This window comes from Python bivittatus, unplaced genomic scaffold, assembly GCF_059951505.1.
Source record: "Python bivittatus isolate LINGU-HERP-01145 unplaced genomic scaffold, Pbiv_v1 ctg000480_np1212, whole genome shotgun sequence".
NCBI lineage: Eukaryota > Metazoa > Chordata > Lepidosauria > Squamata > Pythonidae > Python > Python bivittatus.
In genome coordinates, this window is record NW_028277075.1 from 22,972,928 (window position 1) to 22,989,332 (window position 16,405).

At 39.0% G+C, this 16,405-nt stretch overlaps 1 protein-coding gene across 1 annotated transcript in view; it reads right to left on the reverse strand.

The window, feature by feature from the left end:
* The window catches only part of FSIP1 (fibrous sheath interacting protein 1), a 77,032-nt gene that overhangs the window by 41,116 nt on the left and 19,511 nt on the right, over nucleotides 1–16,405 (reverse strand). Inside the window, exons 9-10 of the mRNA XM_088145059.1 lie at nucleotides 14,717–14,824; nucleotides 9,952–10,116 (exon numbers count right to left, since the gene is read on the reverse strand). Coding sequence (XP_088001185.1) covers nucleotides 9,952–10,116; nucleotides 14,717–14,824 — 273 coding nt within the window. The remainder of the gene's footprint in view (nucleotides 1–9,951; nucleotides 10,117–14,716; nucleotides 14,825–16,405) is intronic.

The window sequence follows — 16,405 nt, forward strand, 5'->3', positions numbered from 1 at the left end:
AAATATTGTTTTAAAAAATATTCATTTGCCAAAGTGGCAAAAAAAAAACCCCAAAAACCCAAAACCCTAATGAGGGCCAAGTATACTTAGAGATCACCAAGACCTATGGAATGTTGAGTGTCAGTCTTAAAAGGAAAATAGAAAGGATAGAGAATAAATTGGTCTCTTTAGGCTTCTACATGGGAGAACTGAAACATGACAAAGGCAAGCCAGACAGAAAAAGAAATCAGTAGTCACATAGGTGACTATTAAGAATTTAATAAAGGAGAGACAGAATAGATATTCACCATTGTGAATGATGTTATTTGTCTGAAACACATTCTGGGGATTACTTGTCAAAAGTTGTTTTGCATTTCTCAATACAAATAAAATTAAATACCAATTCATAATAAAAAAAACTAAGAGGGACAACTAAGAAATGCTATGTTCGTTGGTTAGAATCAAAGAATACATTCTAAAATATATACAGAGCGTAGAAACATTTGGAGACAGTAGGACAGATAGATTTAAACAAGAAAATGCCTAGAATATATTTAAAATAAATAAAAAGCAAATAATTCACAGTCCTTTCCCTCCTTTTCATAATATTTAGGACATAATTTAAAGGCAAAAATTAAAATGGATCCATGAAAAAAATAATCTCTCTCTACAGGCTGGAAAATGTCAGAAAACAGCTGAAGTATCATACATTTCACAAGCTACCTCTTATCATTCTAGTGCTCAACTGTCTAGAGAAGGAAGAAAGAAGATGATTTAGTTACAGGGGCAAAATTAGCAAAATGTGACCTGGGTGCATGGGAAATAAGTATTGAAGTAGAGAGCCTGAAGACAGCAAAGTGGGGGATAAAGATACACCTGAAAAAAGAATGCAGGCTAAAAGATTGTGTAATGGCTTGGCTTATTTTAAACAAGTAGATGTCTTGGCTTATTCTAAAAAAAAATCTAAAAGAATGATCCAAGAAAGGGGACCTTGTGCATTAGCATGTGTGCGAGCAAGACAGGAGGGTTCAGCCTTCACTTCTGCCTTGCAAACAAGTTTTTAGGACAAGGTACACATCTTTTGTGTAAGCCAGGCTGTGAAATGGGCATTTTGCGACAGGTCAGGTCTACCATGGCAGCCATTTTATGAATGAGGTCCCTTCCCTATCCCATTTGTGATAGCACACATGGTACTTCCTCAAACTTCTAGATGTGCATCTATGTGCAGGGGAATATAAGAGAGCACTGGGTCTTTTTTATAACTACTAGAGCTGTGTGGTACTTTGGATTGGGGAACAAAAAGTGCTCCTATGTGTGCAGAGCATTCATACAGCATCTGAATGCAATTCCACAAAACAGCTGCTTTTTCTTCCATGATTGCATGGCTATCCTCTGCAGCTTCTCGACCATCCTGGATACTGATGTATTTGGTTTATGGAACTGCAGACAGTGCTACTGAAGCACCTTCTTTTCTCTGAATATGAAGCAACTTTAATTATTGCAACCTGTTTATTGTAAGCCATCTTGAAAATTATTTGATGGAAAAACAGAATATAAGCCTCCATAATACATGCTGGTAAATATGGATTCAGGATAGAAACATACATTTACACACACTGGGCTTTTGTACTTTTAATATTTATTTTTAAAAATTGAATTTCACAAGTATGTTAATATCTCAGAATAAACTACACCTGCTATAATTACCTTTTTCACACAAGCATTATGATGCTAGGATTCAATCCTCCTTTGTAACAGGTTACCACAGTACCACCAACTTTCTTAACCCCCCCGCCCCCATCTGAGTAGGTGGCAATGAAACCAAGAATCTGTGGCATGAAAATGTATGGCATAATGAATTTATTTTGATGTCAACTTTCCATAATCAATTTCAGATGTATAAAGTGTTATACTCAGTTGCTGATATGTATATGTGGAGGTAAGAATATTTTGACACAAAAAGTAAAGAAGTTGTATCTTTCAAACATACTGTATTGCCATTATTATTAATGACTTTGTATTCAGAGAGTTGACCCATTTCTACTTGCTATTTGGAAAGTGCAAAAATGTTCAGTTTCCACAGGCAGTTGTTTATAGTGCAAAAAGAATAAAACACACCAGTGAATATACAGTAAAGTGAGCTTACGCTTGTGTATATAATACACTTCATAATTCAATTTGCAAGGTAGACATTTTGATTTTATATAATCAAATTGTGAGCATATTTATTTGTACATGTGAGCCATAATGAACTGTACTTTTAGCAATCCTAAACATATGTTTCTGCTATACCTTCTTCCCTTCTTCCAGTATACTCTGAATCACTTACTTTTAATCAGCCTTCTACATTAATTTCTCCTCCAAAATTAAGGCTTTTTCTCAGAAAAGTGAATTGTCTCAATGCCCAGAATCATTAGTTCTGGATTAGTGAAAGCACCAAGTCTTCAGATTCCCTGGGATCATAACAGAATTAGGTTTTTGCTTTCAGGCATATTCCAAGACGTTAAAATAATATGAGAAAGCTTCCTTTGATTATTGCCCTGTTGTTTTTCTGCCAAATTATGACAAGGGTGGGAAAATCAAGCACCCCATAAAAATTTGGTTAAACTTTATTTGTGTGATGGAATGGAATTATGAAGGCCAGGCTCAGGGAGATAAACATTTTCTTAGCTCCCCAGAAAAGCGTGGGAGGAACAAGAGGATGAGACTGGCACCTCCCTGAGGAATTCACACTGTTGTGGCTGGCTGACTTTGGGATCTGGGGTTTCAGTCTGGGAAGATTCTTGCTAGAGGCTAATAAACAGAACTGGACTGAATTGGCACTGTCTCTTGGAGTTCCTTGGGCTAGGCCTGACAATTTGCCTTAGTTCTCTTATTAGCAATCAGTTAACCATTATGATGACAAACATTTAACTTACTTTACAAAAAATGCATTACAGTACAAATCCCATAAATCAATAAATAACATTTGGGAATGAGAAGTATACAGAGCTCCATGCCTCTATATGTCTCTATGTGCTGCCTTACTAAAGAAGTGCAGGGAAAGGTGGAGAAGAGAGGTTTGTACTGAGCCCTACAGTATCACATCATACATGTGCACAGCTTTAGGAAAAATTTCCTCCTTAATATTTTGCTGTGAAGAACTGATGTCTTTTTCAAAACAGGGATCTTGAAGTGAAAAAAGATAAAGCACCAAACCAAAAAAAAAAATACTCTATTGTATTTTTATATATTATATAATTTTCCTCTCTATGTTTCTGAGTCAGAATTAGTCAATAATTAGTCTGCTTATAATTCCCCAATTATTTTTTCTTGGAAGAATCTAGTTAAGACCCTTAACTCCAGAGAAGTATTTAAAATTAACCAATATGTATTCAAGAATCAAGTATTCAAGTATTCACGTATTTAACATACTGACCATGATTCCATGTAAACAGACACAGTTACAAATTAAAAATTATTTTTAATTTTTTTTTAAAAGAAGCTGACATGCCACAAAACAAAACATGTGCTTATATCCCAGTGTGCTCATTAATTCAAAAAAGTTGGGAATGCTTATCTTAGATAATTCTGTAATGGCAATTTCCTGCATGTTTCTTATTTAATGCTAGGAAACCACTGAAGGAAACTGTTCAGCCTACCTAAGGGAGATGTCAGATAGAATTTTTTCCTTTCCTAAGACATTTGGAATGTTTGCTCTATGGTTTGAAAGACATTACATTATATGTGACTTGGTGAAACCAATTAACATATTTTTTATAATATTAAATTAACTCCTGGGGGGGGCAAGCAAGATTGAGGTGGGGTTAATCCTTTTTCTATGTGATGCATCAAAAATAATTTCCCAAACTGGACCTTTGGGTGAGTCATGGCTGACTGAAGATGTCTCCACGAACAGTGGAGACAACGACCACTGCGAAGAACAAAGGACCAGCGAATAGAATGGTCTTCGGAACCTCTCCAGAGAAGGAGAGAATGGGGAATCGCCCACAAGCACACTGAATGGCAGCTCCTCATGAGAGGACCATAAACAGCAGTCTCCTGTGGGTTTGAGTGCCAGGAGCGAAGGGAGACAATATCTTTGCTTTCAGCAGTGGCAGAGCCTTTAATAAGGACACTAAGCCAGCTAAACTCACTTTCTTATCACATTCGGAAATGTTCAGTTTAACTACTTTATGGATATTAGAGACCTTCAAAATGGTGAGCTTAATTTGACACCTGGTGAGTTTTACCAGCTTCTTTTGTCAGATTCAGCCCAAAAACAGCAATGAGGCAATCTAGTACAGTTCAGTTCCTTTATTATCTCACACCTAATAGACAAAATCTTGCCAGACTAAATCTATGCTAAAGCAACTAGTGGCTATAACCCATGAGACTCTAGGGAGGGGCCAGCCTAATCCTCTTCGTCTTCCCACACTCTTGCTGCGGGCTGAGGAGGCACTTGCCCTGGAATGTTTCTCCCCCCTCCTGACAACCTTGAAGTTCCATTCCAGAATCTTCCCCACTCATGCCATCCATTACATCTTTGGATTTAAGGAATTTTAAACGGAGACTTAAGAGTTTAAATAATATACAACTGGCAAAAAGCAAAAAAAGATTTTGATTTAAGAAAGTTTTAAACAGACTGGAGGATCAGAGAGATTTGGAATATTGGTTATTTTTGCTGTAAGATTTGAAAAACAAGTATATAATTAAATAATATACCCATGGGAAACAACTGAAACTAAACCCATATTAGGAACCAAGGCTTCATGAAGTTTGCAAATGGACATTAGAGGGAACTAAAGAACCAGGCAGAAGAGAGTTTAAATAGCTAAGTTGGCTATAATTTTTACTTGTCTTAAAAAAGCCTTCGAAAAATGGACTGAGATATCTCTAATCTCTAACTAATATCTCAGAAATAATACAGATTTCAATGGTTAAACTTTTAGAAGATGATGAGAAAAATTTTAAAAAGCAATTCTTACCTGATATAGACATTATAGAATTTGAAGGCATGGAAGACAACAAAATTGAGATTATAAAAACAGGAATACAAAAGGCAAATCAAGAAAAGGATCTGGACATGGAGCAGCTGTGACAAGAAATTTTGGACAATGCCTCTTTATGGGATTTACAAAGTAGGCTGGTGAAAGCTTTGATGACTCCTTTTCAATGCCAAAGATTGATTAAAGATCAAATCCTGCAATGCCACTGGAATGATTTAAAGGTCAAGATTGTGAAGAACAAAAAGGAGGAATATAAAGTTGGACTATTTGATCAGTTAAATTATTTGTTTGATATTTCTGGTAATTCCTAATGGACTTTTTGCTGAACCAGGACTGAAAAGATGACGATTTGTGGATTACGCATAAATAAAAGTTAGGCTATGGGAATAAGAGTTTTTTTTATTTGTAAATTTAAAAGAGGGTGAAAAGTTAGTATATTAGCTTATTCTTGGTGTGGTGAAGGTTGAAAGCCATTTCTTTATTATTGTCTTTCTTTTTTTTTCTTTACTCTTTTACTTTTTTTCTTTTCCCTGCACCTTCTGAACTTTTCTTTTTATTTTCCCTTCTAGTATACTTTGTATTAGTTTTGACTATATTTACTAAAAACTTCAATAAAATTATTTTAAAAAATAAAATCATTTCCCAAACTGTGATTTTCCCAGGAGTTGACTTTCCATCAGCAGTTAGGGAAGCATCCTTGCTGGAGTGAATACAAGTTTCTGGAATGACACTGGTTAGGATGATAGCACACAAGAAAAGTACTCTGCTTCCCATGCAACAAACAACCTTAATCCTCTTTACATCCTCCCCTCATATGCAAATACACAGTGACCGTTTAATTTTTTAAAAGTTAATCAATTGCTCAATAGAATTAATAGATCCCAATTAGCAGAAATTGCTCACTCTTACACTGTATACGTAAAAATCCCTGATTACAGTAACTCAGAGAGCTGGTCATCAGAATTGCAGCTTCCATTACTAAACACGCACACACAGACACACACACAAACAAAGGACACCTTGTTAGCCTAACGTCACTTATTACTTTTTTTTCCAAACTCAATATCACTATTTAATGAAGTGATTGATTTGTTCAAGGTCCATATGAGAGTGTGAAGTTTTGCCAACAATGAAGATTTTCTTGTTAAAAGACAGTACTTTAGAGCCCATATCTCAAATGTTGAGGCAGTTAGAATATCTGTACTGGATATCTGCTTCCATGAGGTAATGTTCCTGCTCCTAGCTTGCTCATGGAAAGCAAGCACACAGACTAGTCTGTGCCTCCTTTGTCTTGACCAGTTTAGAAAATGGAAAAGTTTACAGTCTTATAACAACACTTGCATGTGTCTAGACAATTTCTATTACATGGGGCAAAAGAAATTTAGATTTTGAACATATTTCTAAATTCCTCCCCCACCCCCTCTCCCAGCGTGGCTTAGTTCTAATTTCCTGATCTTTATTTTATTTCTTACACCAACCTTCTCTAAATTTAATTATTTTAACTGTTTGGGTTTTTTTGCTGATCATGCTTCAGTTATGATACTTAGTCACATTACACTTAGTTATTTAACTAAGCAATCTTTTATCTTTCCAAGCTGGCCTAAAGAGATATAGACGTTACTACTCTTAATAACTCCTTAACATAAGGGTTGTCAAATTCTGGTAGTCATGACCCCTGAAAACAATAAATAAATTTGTGTGACCCACTGTTCCATGAATAATAATGATGACAATGATAACATAGCAAGAGCAGGGGACTAAACTAAACTATTCCAGGACTAAAAAGGATTAACTCCCAGTTTATGTGTAATCATAAGCGGGGAGGAAAAAGGAGGGTTAGTTTGCAGCTATTCTCAGAAAAACATTGCTGTTCCAACATGGTGGGAGCATCCCACACTGCTGCCACAATCGCTCTCTATAATCCAGCTCCATCAGGGGCATACACTGAAATGATCTCCCTCTATTCAACTTATTCAATGATGCTAAATCAGATAAAAATATTTTCCTTGTAGATATGAATCACCTCTGAATGCAGCTATATCTCCCTGATAAGCACTCAGTACTAGACAAAGAAATTCTGTAAATTCTAACAAATAGAACAATAATAATTGCTAACTGGATAATAATAAATACTAACTCAAATTATATGAAATAAATACATTTTTTTTAAAAAAAATCTAAACTACATGGCAGAAAAATTGTTAAAGCAATCAACATGAGCCGGCCCTGTAATTAGATATACTGCAGGGATAACTGACCAGACCCAAGACAAACTGGATAATCTTGATAGAAAAAACAGGGAAACTAATTACCACATGTCATGCACTTCACCCAATCAGTGACATTCATAGATTATACATATTCAGAAATAAAGGTGGTAAAGTACTATTGAAAACAAAACAAACTGTGGAACAAGAAAAACATAGTCTAAATTATTTCATCAGGAAAAGTAAAGAGGCTCTACTTAATGGAAATTTAAAAGGAAAGGCTCCTGAAGACAGCAAAAACTAAATCGTAATACAAGAAGGAAGTAATTTAAAGTTGGATTAACACCTGGAAAAGCAAACTACAGGTATTCCTTGCTTAACAAGCTTAATTGGGACTGACAACTCCGCTGCTAAGCGAAGTGGTCGCTAAGTGGGAAATCACGTGACTGTGACTGCTTTCGGGCTGATAAGAGATAAGACTACTCAGTTTCAAACCTTTGGCTTTTGTTTGCCTCCTAACCATTCCCCCATCCTTTGGAATGCTTGAGGGTCTGCTTATTGTCTTGTACACATCGCAAGCAATGATTAGACCCATGCCCCTCCTGGCTTGTGAAACCAGCCCAGGGGGTGTTGTGTGAGTGGGTCCTAGTGGTAGATAATTCTTCTTTGAGTGAGGGGGTTGTTCCTTTACCTCTTAAGGACACCTTGCTTCGCCCCCTCCTCAAGAAGGCATTGCTCGACCAATTTTTGTCCAGTATCCAACTTCCCCTTTTTGGGGAAGGTGATTGAGGTGGTTGCACAACAGCTTCAGAGGACCTTGAATGAAGCAGATTATCTGGATCCTTTTCAATCAGGATTCAGACCAGGGTATGGGATGAAAACGGCATAGGTTGTGCTTTTGGATGATCTCTGGCACAGGCAGGATGAAGGTTGTGCATCCATTCTTGTCTTACATGATCTCTCGGCGGCTTTCAATACCATCGGCCATGGTATCCTTCTGGACTGACTCAGAGGACTGGGGATGGGTGGCACGGTGTTACGTTGGTTCACCTCCTTTCTCCAGGATCAATCCCAGTCAGTGATAACTGGGAAGGAGAGATCCCACTCTCGACCCCTACTGTGTGGGGTGCCACATGGGTTGGTGCTCTCTCCTCTCCTATTCAACATCTACATGAGGCCGCTGAGTAAGCTCATCCATCACCATGGGCTGAGGTATCATCAGTATGCTGATGATACCCGATTGTACATCTCTGCTCCTGGCAAATTAAGTGATGCTGTGTATGTCTTATCCCGGTGTCTGGAGGCTGTGAGGGTCTGGATGGGGAACAACAGACTTCAGCTGAACTCTGGCAAGACTGAGTGGCTTTGGGTTTTAGGGCCCTCCAGTTCTGGGACCATACTATCTTTGGTGCTGGATGGACTTGCACTGCCCCAAACAGACCCGGTGCACAATCTGGGAGTCCTCCTGGACTCACAACTCCTGCTCAATGAGCAGATGGCAATCATGGCTAGGAGGGCCTTTGCACAATTTTGTATTGTGCACCAGTTGCACCCACTCCTAGATCAAGGGGCCCTACTTACACTCATGCCTAGTCACCTCCTGGTTGGACTATTATAATGTGTTCTACATGGGGCTACCCTTAAAGAGTATTTGGAAACTTCAGCTGGGGCAAAATGCAGCAGCACAAGCAGTTATGTGTGTTTCTGGTAGAACACACCTTACACCTCTGCTTCATGAGCTGCATTGGTTACCAGTTTGTTTCCGGGTCCAATTCAAGGTGCTGGTGTTGACCTTTAAAGCCCTAGATGGCATGGGACTGGGTTATCTGAAGGACCGCCTCTCCCCGATTACATCTGCCCGTCCCACCAGATCCAGCAGAGAGGGCAAGTTATGGGTTCCATCGTCTAGGGAGCTACATTTGGTGGGCCTTTTCTGCTGTGGCATTGTGGAATATCTTCCCCCCTGAGGTGAGGCTGACTCAATCACTTTTGTCTTTCGGAAGGTCCCTCAAGACTTGGTTGTGCCATCAGGCCTGGGGACATGGGACTGGTGAACTAGTGAGGTGGCTCCATTAATATTACCATCCCTTCATCCACCACTTCTTTTTCTTAGCTTTGTTTTTTTTAATAGTTTTTTATGATGATGATGATGTATTTATTTACTCTTTTAGCTTTGTTGTACAACACGCACAGTCACTTGTTCTGTGAGATGGGCAGCTGTATAAATATGACAAATAAACAAACAAAAATAAATCAGGCATTGCAAAAGAGAAGTTATCTAAGAAGCTAAAGCAGCAAACATGGGTACTAGGAGAATTCCATCTGAAGAGCAGGAAGAAAGGAATCAAGATATTCACAGCAGCTGGGAAAAGATCTCTATTCTGGACTGGCTCAAAATTAAGAAATAGATTTGGAGGGGGAAAATTGAAGGAAAACAGGGAAGTGCTTCCCCCATTATTAGAAGTAAGGCACCTTAGGGGGGAAAAACTAAGGATTACTGATGTCTGCTGATCACTACAGTTATATGAGGGGTTTTTTTTAAGGACCAGCTGAGAGTACAAACTGAAGAGATGGTAACTCTCAGACTTCCTAGTCGCCAACCACATTTCCTTCATATAACTTTCTCTTTATAAGAGATATATTTCCCTATCTGAATCTATTAAAGAATGTATATGCTTCAATTAAAAAGAAAGAGATTAAATGCCAATATTGTCAAAAGAATTATCTTTTTTAATAGCTATAATATTACCATAGTAAGGTATCTAGTTATTCTGTACCTGATACATCTTTCTGGAAGCTTTTGAAAAGGAGCCCTGAACTACAGGCAACTCTCCATCAGATATTATTATTTTGAGTTTAGCATTGATTTCTGCAAGGTGATGATATTCCATTGGTTCAGGTGTATATCCTTCACCTGGTACTAACAATCCAGTTGCTTCTTCCTATTAAAAAAAAAAAAAGGAAATAATCTTTTCCCCTCAAATTACAGAACTAAGACAGAAAAGAAATAATATATAACATAATAGAACATACTATATATTATAAGAGAAAGATTACGTTTGAGGAGAAAAGTGCAGAATCAGAGCCAATTCTATATACATATTAAAGCCTCAGTTTGATAGCCAGGACTGATTACAAGCAATACACAAAGGATAAGTGCAACATTCAGAAAATTATTTTCTCAAGGAAATGATTAAATTCTCAACTTTAGTACACTAATTTCCAAACAAGTATATAATATGTTCTAATATTAAGATAAATTATTATAATAATATTTTAGGGTAGGGGTTGATAAGACCTAACCGATCTTTGGAGTCCTTGGTGCTCTCTGGGCTTGGTTGTCTGCCTGCAGACATTTTATTACATTTCATATTCTCTTCTACTGGTAATTCATCTTACTGTGTCTATGAAAATGGATTTTTTTCCTACATTTCTGCTGACAATACATATCCCACTGATAAATCAGAGCATGCCTTTCCATCAATATAGTAAACACTTACTGAAGTCACATGCACTTTAGATGCATTATAGTTTTGGGAAAGTGGAAGATAGCTGTGTCCTTCTTAGAACTGTTTTAAATATTAACGAAGTCTCCAATGCCATATTTCCACATTACAAGGGCACCCCCTGCTGGCATATAAATACAGAAGGAAGAAAATACTTGCTCTTGAATTTACAGTAGGCAGAATTTTTCAGTACAGCACATTGGAAAATCCTGTGACCATTTGATTGCTGATTTATTTATATAAAGAATTCATATGTTAGCCTTCAAAGTAGGTTTCCTCAGGATAGTTTGTAAAACATACCTAGAGCGACTCAGGTTATTCAGGCAAGGCTACTTTTCTTGAGCTGGGAAAAGCAGTTGCTTCTGCACAAACCTAAATTATTGAAGTGATTATTCTAAAAGAGATGTTTGGACCATCAACGCCATGTAGCAATCAAATTTCACATCTGCCACAAGGGCATTCAGGCAACTACGCCCTATAGAACAGAATGTGTAACCTTTTTGATAATAGTCTGCAATGGTCTCCTGTATATTTTGAGGCAAGAGGTTCATGACGTGCAAAATTAATGAGAGAAGGCTCTATTCACACAGAGAAGCAAAAAAACCAAAACAGAACCGAACTGCAGACAATTCTAAGTGTTCCATGAAAATGGTATTTTAATATGAAGTCTAAAGCATTTTGGACTAAGGTCTTCCTCAGCTATTCTTATTTTATCCACATACTCCACAGAAAAAGAAGAGTTTCCTCTTTTACATGAAAACTGATATAGTAGGTTATGGAATGCTACTTCTCAGTAAAGCAGCCCACTCACAACCACCAAACAGGCTTCCTTGGGTCCAAGGGCAGCATAACACAAGAACACTTCAGCTATGCTGCCCTCAATTACTGCAAGACAGAGGTCAGCAGAGGAAAAGACACTAAGCACTCAGAGATGCTTAAGCACTTCTTTAGGCATCATCCAAGCTTTCTCCCCATTGATGGCAGCAATAGGCAATGCATGTTAACTAGCAGAAGTGAGGAAAGCAGAGGAAAATGCTTATGTAGTGGTTGCAGCCATTGAGAGGCAAGTTGCAGAGTGCAAATTAGACCAGGTACAAATTATTGTAAAGATGATGGCATTGGATGATTAACCCTTCAGTGTAGCTGAGAAAGCTGGATTCAAGCACCCTTCCATTTAGTTGTCCCTGTTTACTAGAGTGCCTCATAAATCAACTTCAGTAGGCAAGTGGTGCCCTTTTTGCACACTGATGCATGCAGGAAATGCAGATAGCAGACCCCCTTGCAAATATTCACTACACCTCAGATATTTTGCCTATCCCAAGTGTGTGTATCTTATCTCTGGACCCTGGGAGTGTGAAGGAAGACTGAAGGGACATCTGCCACTGTAACTACCAGCATTTCCTATGCTGCAGGATCCAGGCACAGGTAGGATACTAGACTTGGATTATATGGCAGATAACATGATGCAGCCATGGTATACTCATGGAGAACTACCACAGTGGAATACCAAGCATGACTTCGTCATCATTAGGGCACCATGAAAAAAGATAAGTTTGTTAGCATCAATGGAATTCACAAATTGCACCTGATCTTGTGGGACAGCCTTGGTATGGAGGGTGCCATCATAAGGATCATTCCACAGAGACCAAGGTTGAGGTTGCCACACTGCTCTTACAGAAAAATGTTGTAAGACTGCTAGTTATTTGCACTAGAATTTGAAGGGGGTGAGGCAGGATACTTGAATAATGCTAAGTAGAGCTTCAGTACCCAGATCCCTTAAGATGTTCCTAACTGGTGGAACATCACCTATTTGCTTTTCAAGCAGTTAGTGAGTAGCAGAAAGGAGCTTGACATGGCAAGGCATACAGCAGGTATCTCCTTAAAGACATAAAAGTGAAGACTCATGAGCGAGATAATTTCTGCACCTGACTGTTCTTCTTCATGATAAATATCTTAGTATAGAGATAGCCACACTAAACCAAGTTTTGCTTTTGATCTTCCTCCTTCTTTTAGAGAAGTCTCTGGCTGAATTCCAGAAGCTACATTTTGAGGTAGCAGATCCTTGGCCTTCACAATGCACCAGTTGAAGCCCTTCATATTTATTACCAGCTATATCCTATAGGAGGATAGTTGGTCAACCAGCAGATATTCCAACCCTAGCAGCACTAGCACCCAGAGTCCTGGTTATGGCATTAAATTTTCCTCAGCAGACCCAAACCTATTAACCTTTCCCCACATTTTCGGCTAGGGAGAGATGTGAATTCCTTTATTTATTTTTTTGCTTCTGGTGACTGCCTAGACAAGTCCCAGCTAGTTTCTTGGCAACATTTTCAGAAGCGGTTTGCCACTGCCTTCTTCCTAGGGCTGAGAGAGAGTGACTGGCCTAAAGTCACCCAGTTGACTTTGGGCGTAAGGCAGGACCAGGACTAACAGTCTGCCAGTTTCTAGCCTAATGCCTTAAACCAATACACCACACTGGTTTTCTTGTTGTTTTATATCTTTGTTTTTAGTTGTGTATGCCATCCAGAGTGGCCAATGAGTGCCATCTTAAAAATACAGATTTCTAATGGGGCAGTGAATTGCAATATTGCCAGAGAGAAAGGAAGTACCATCTCTTGGTTCAACCAGTACTGTAGAACACTCTGCTGTGTGCTGAATATGCCATGTAAAGGCAAGATGATGGATGCACTTCAGTTTTGGGCAACCGGTGGCTAGCAACAGATCTGGCAACAGTTTCCTGTACTATACATTTTACTCACCAGTTAGTCTCCCAAATGAGAGATTCAAGCAACATTGTGACACCCATCACTCATACCTGGATATTAACTTGCTGAAGCAACACCATTCTGAAGAAGAATCTCTCCTTACTGGATTTTTCTGACTTTTTACTTTACCCTCAAGATCTCTAGCAGCCCATTGTCCAGCTATATCCACTGATGGGGATGAATTCTATCACTCAGACCTCACTGGATCACACTGATTTATCTGAGCAAATTATACTCAAATGAGTCCCTGGCTTATGTCCCCTGAAAGATGCACAGCAGATGGAAGAGACTGTTATCTCTCTACTAGTCCCTGAGCAGAACTTGAGTGACACATATATTGGATGGAAAACCCATGTGGCTCATCCCTCCATTAGTCCCAGCTCCACAAGTTGTAATGAAAGCCAGCTACCACCCACCCTTAGCTCCACTCTCACAGTCAACAAAAATGTTAGTAGGCCCAATCTGTCTGGCTCTGAGGCTCCAAATAGGCCACATAGATGGAGATGATGCTTTGGATGACAAAAGTTCAGATGTGGAGAGGACTGTTCCCTGCTTCATGCCATTTCCCACACTAACTCAGAAGGTAGGGTACTGCTATTCTTTAAAAATGCTTGCTACAGGAAGTTGGACTTCATCTCAATAGATCTACATAAGGCAGGTAAATCCAAAGTTTCATGAGTATGAATATACTGCTTTGCTTCATGTATAAGCGTTGGATACGATGAGCATGCAATTCAACGTCTACCAATATAATGCTGATTTGAGGTGGTCTGTTGAGTTTATAAATGCTTTTGTGTTTTGCCGATGTTGAATTTCAGGATGCCTTTAAATGTGAAGCAAGTTCCCATTGTTTCCTATGGCAGGAACACTTAAAACGTTTTGATTTTTGTTCTGACAGAAGAAGGAAAAATATTTGAAGTTTTATTCCTTTGCAACACAGTAAATTTGGAACATTCTTTACAAAGTACTTTGCTCCAAACTCAAAGCAAAATACATTTCCATTTTCTCTAATTTCTACAGTCTCCTGAGGTAATTTGAGTTGAGAGAGAGTAAATGGCCCTAAATCACATAGTGAGTTTCTTGATAAGTGGAGATTTGAACCTGGATCGCCAATCCTGGGCTAATACCTTCTCCACAATACTGCACTAGTTTTTCTCATTGTACCAGCAGAAGCTAAAGAAGATAGCACCACAGGTAATTCTTTGGTTGGAAATACTGCACAGAGCTTATGTCTTAAAAAATAGTTTTGAATCAACATTATCTGTTCATACCTCAGCTTGAAGTTTACTGTTGTCATTTTCAGTGTCTTTCAATAATTCTGATAGTCTCTGTCTTTCTTCATCTAGCATAACAACTTGACTTGACAAATCTTTGGCCAACTGCATAAAGAAGAAAGTGATCTGGAAATTGATAGTCTTGGCAGATCAATAATACTCTTTTGAAAATCAGTAAGGATTAGGGTCGTGCATGCTTCAAAAACAATATGGATGGAAGATGTGCTTTGGATCTTGCATAAGCACAGCATCTCTCTGCTATTCAGTAAAGCCGGTTCCAGGTTTCTGATCAAGACAGAAGAAAGAGGCTGCTGCTTTAAGGGGTGATTCCTTAAATAGTAGCATCTTTTTTTTCCAGGTTCATGTGGAAGTGTAGGAAAAAAAACAGGCTACATTAATGAGTATCTCCCTCTCTCTAATGGAGGTGCTGTACCTGACAAGCTTCAAAGCATTTCTTCCAAATTATTATTAAAGCACGCACAGCCCAAATGAAGATCGTATTTTTTAATAGATTAACATGTTGATAGGCAACATTCTAATAACAAATGTGGTGGCTAAAGGAAGACTTTGATATAGGTATTTGTAATAGTAAATTCATCACAAAAGGATGAACTGGGTTTGAAAATTTTAGTAGGAAGGGAATATCATGAAAAGTAAAAGTATCATGAAAAATAAAATTTAAGAAAAATGCATAGATAATGGCTAAGTCCAGTGTTCATGCAATCTTTGCCATCTACTGCTAAGACTATCAGATAAGGTCCAACATATCACCCCAGCACTGGATAATTAAGAAGGGAATTAATGTTTATATTAACATTCATTGGAGAGAAAGGGATTAGAAGAGAGTAATCACATTGAAAACAATGCACTGGTGCCGGCAGCCACTTGGCAAACAGCTGGTGTATTCCCCATTGTGTGCCTGCTTACTGTACTCTACTCTAATCCCTTCATCTCCAATCTCCCTGTTCTACAGCGAGGAGGGGAGAGGAGAGATTGCCTACAGAAATCACTTGGCAGGGCCCTTCTTTTCCAGGGGAGGCAAAGGGAGAAGAGGGGCTGCAGTTGGCATGTGGGAGGGGGAGAAGGGCAGGGAAGCATCAGAGCGACTTTGGTGGGTGATCCATCAATTACTCCCACAACGGGGCGCCACAAGGAAGCCCAGGATTAGAAGATAATAAGCAGGCACACAATGGCTGCTGAATATACTGGCTGTTTGCTGAGCATATTTGTGGCTGCCAGCTTCAGCACATTGCTTTTGATGTGTATTCCCCATTGTGTGCCTGCTTATTGCCAAGTCCAGACCCCTTCACAGTCCCTTCCTTTCAAACTTTTCCTTACAGCAAAGCAGCAACCACCACAAGGGCTCCATCTTTTTGCTATGGCCAGTTAACTTTCCTCTGCAGTTCCCACCCCACCAAACCGGAAAAGCTGGCTGGGGTCCTGAACCAGCATGACCTAAGCTGTCTGGCCAACCATCTGCAGGCATTTCTCTTTGCAAACACGCCAGGACAGAGACTCCAGATGCGTGCAACCTGGAACATCAACCAGGGCTGGGAAGGCATCCCTTTAGGTCCCTTCGGATCTGGGGCCAGCCAGGAGGAGATGCACAGGAGTTGACGGGTGTCTTTCCAAGTCAGACACCTGGTCTTCTCCATGGTCAAGTAAGAGTAAAGGTCTCAGACAGGA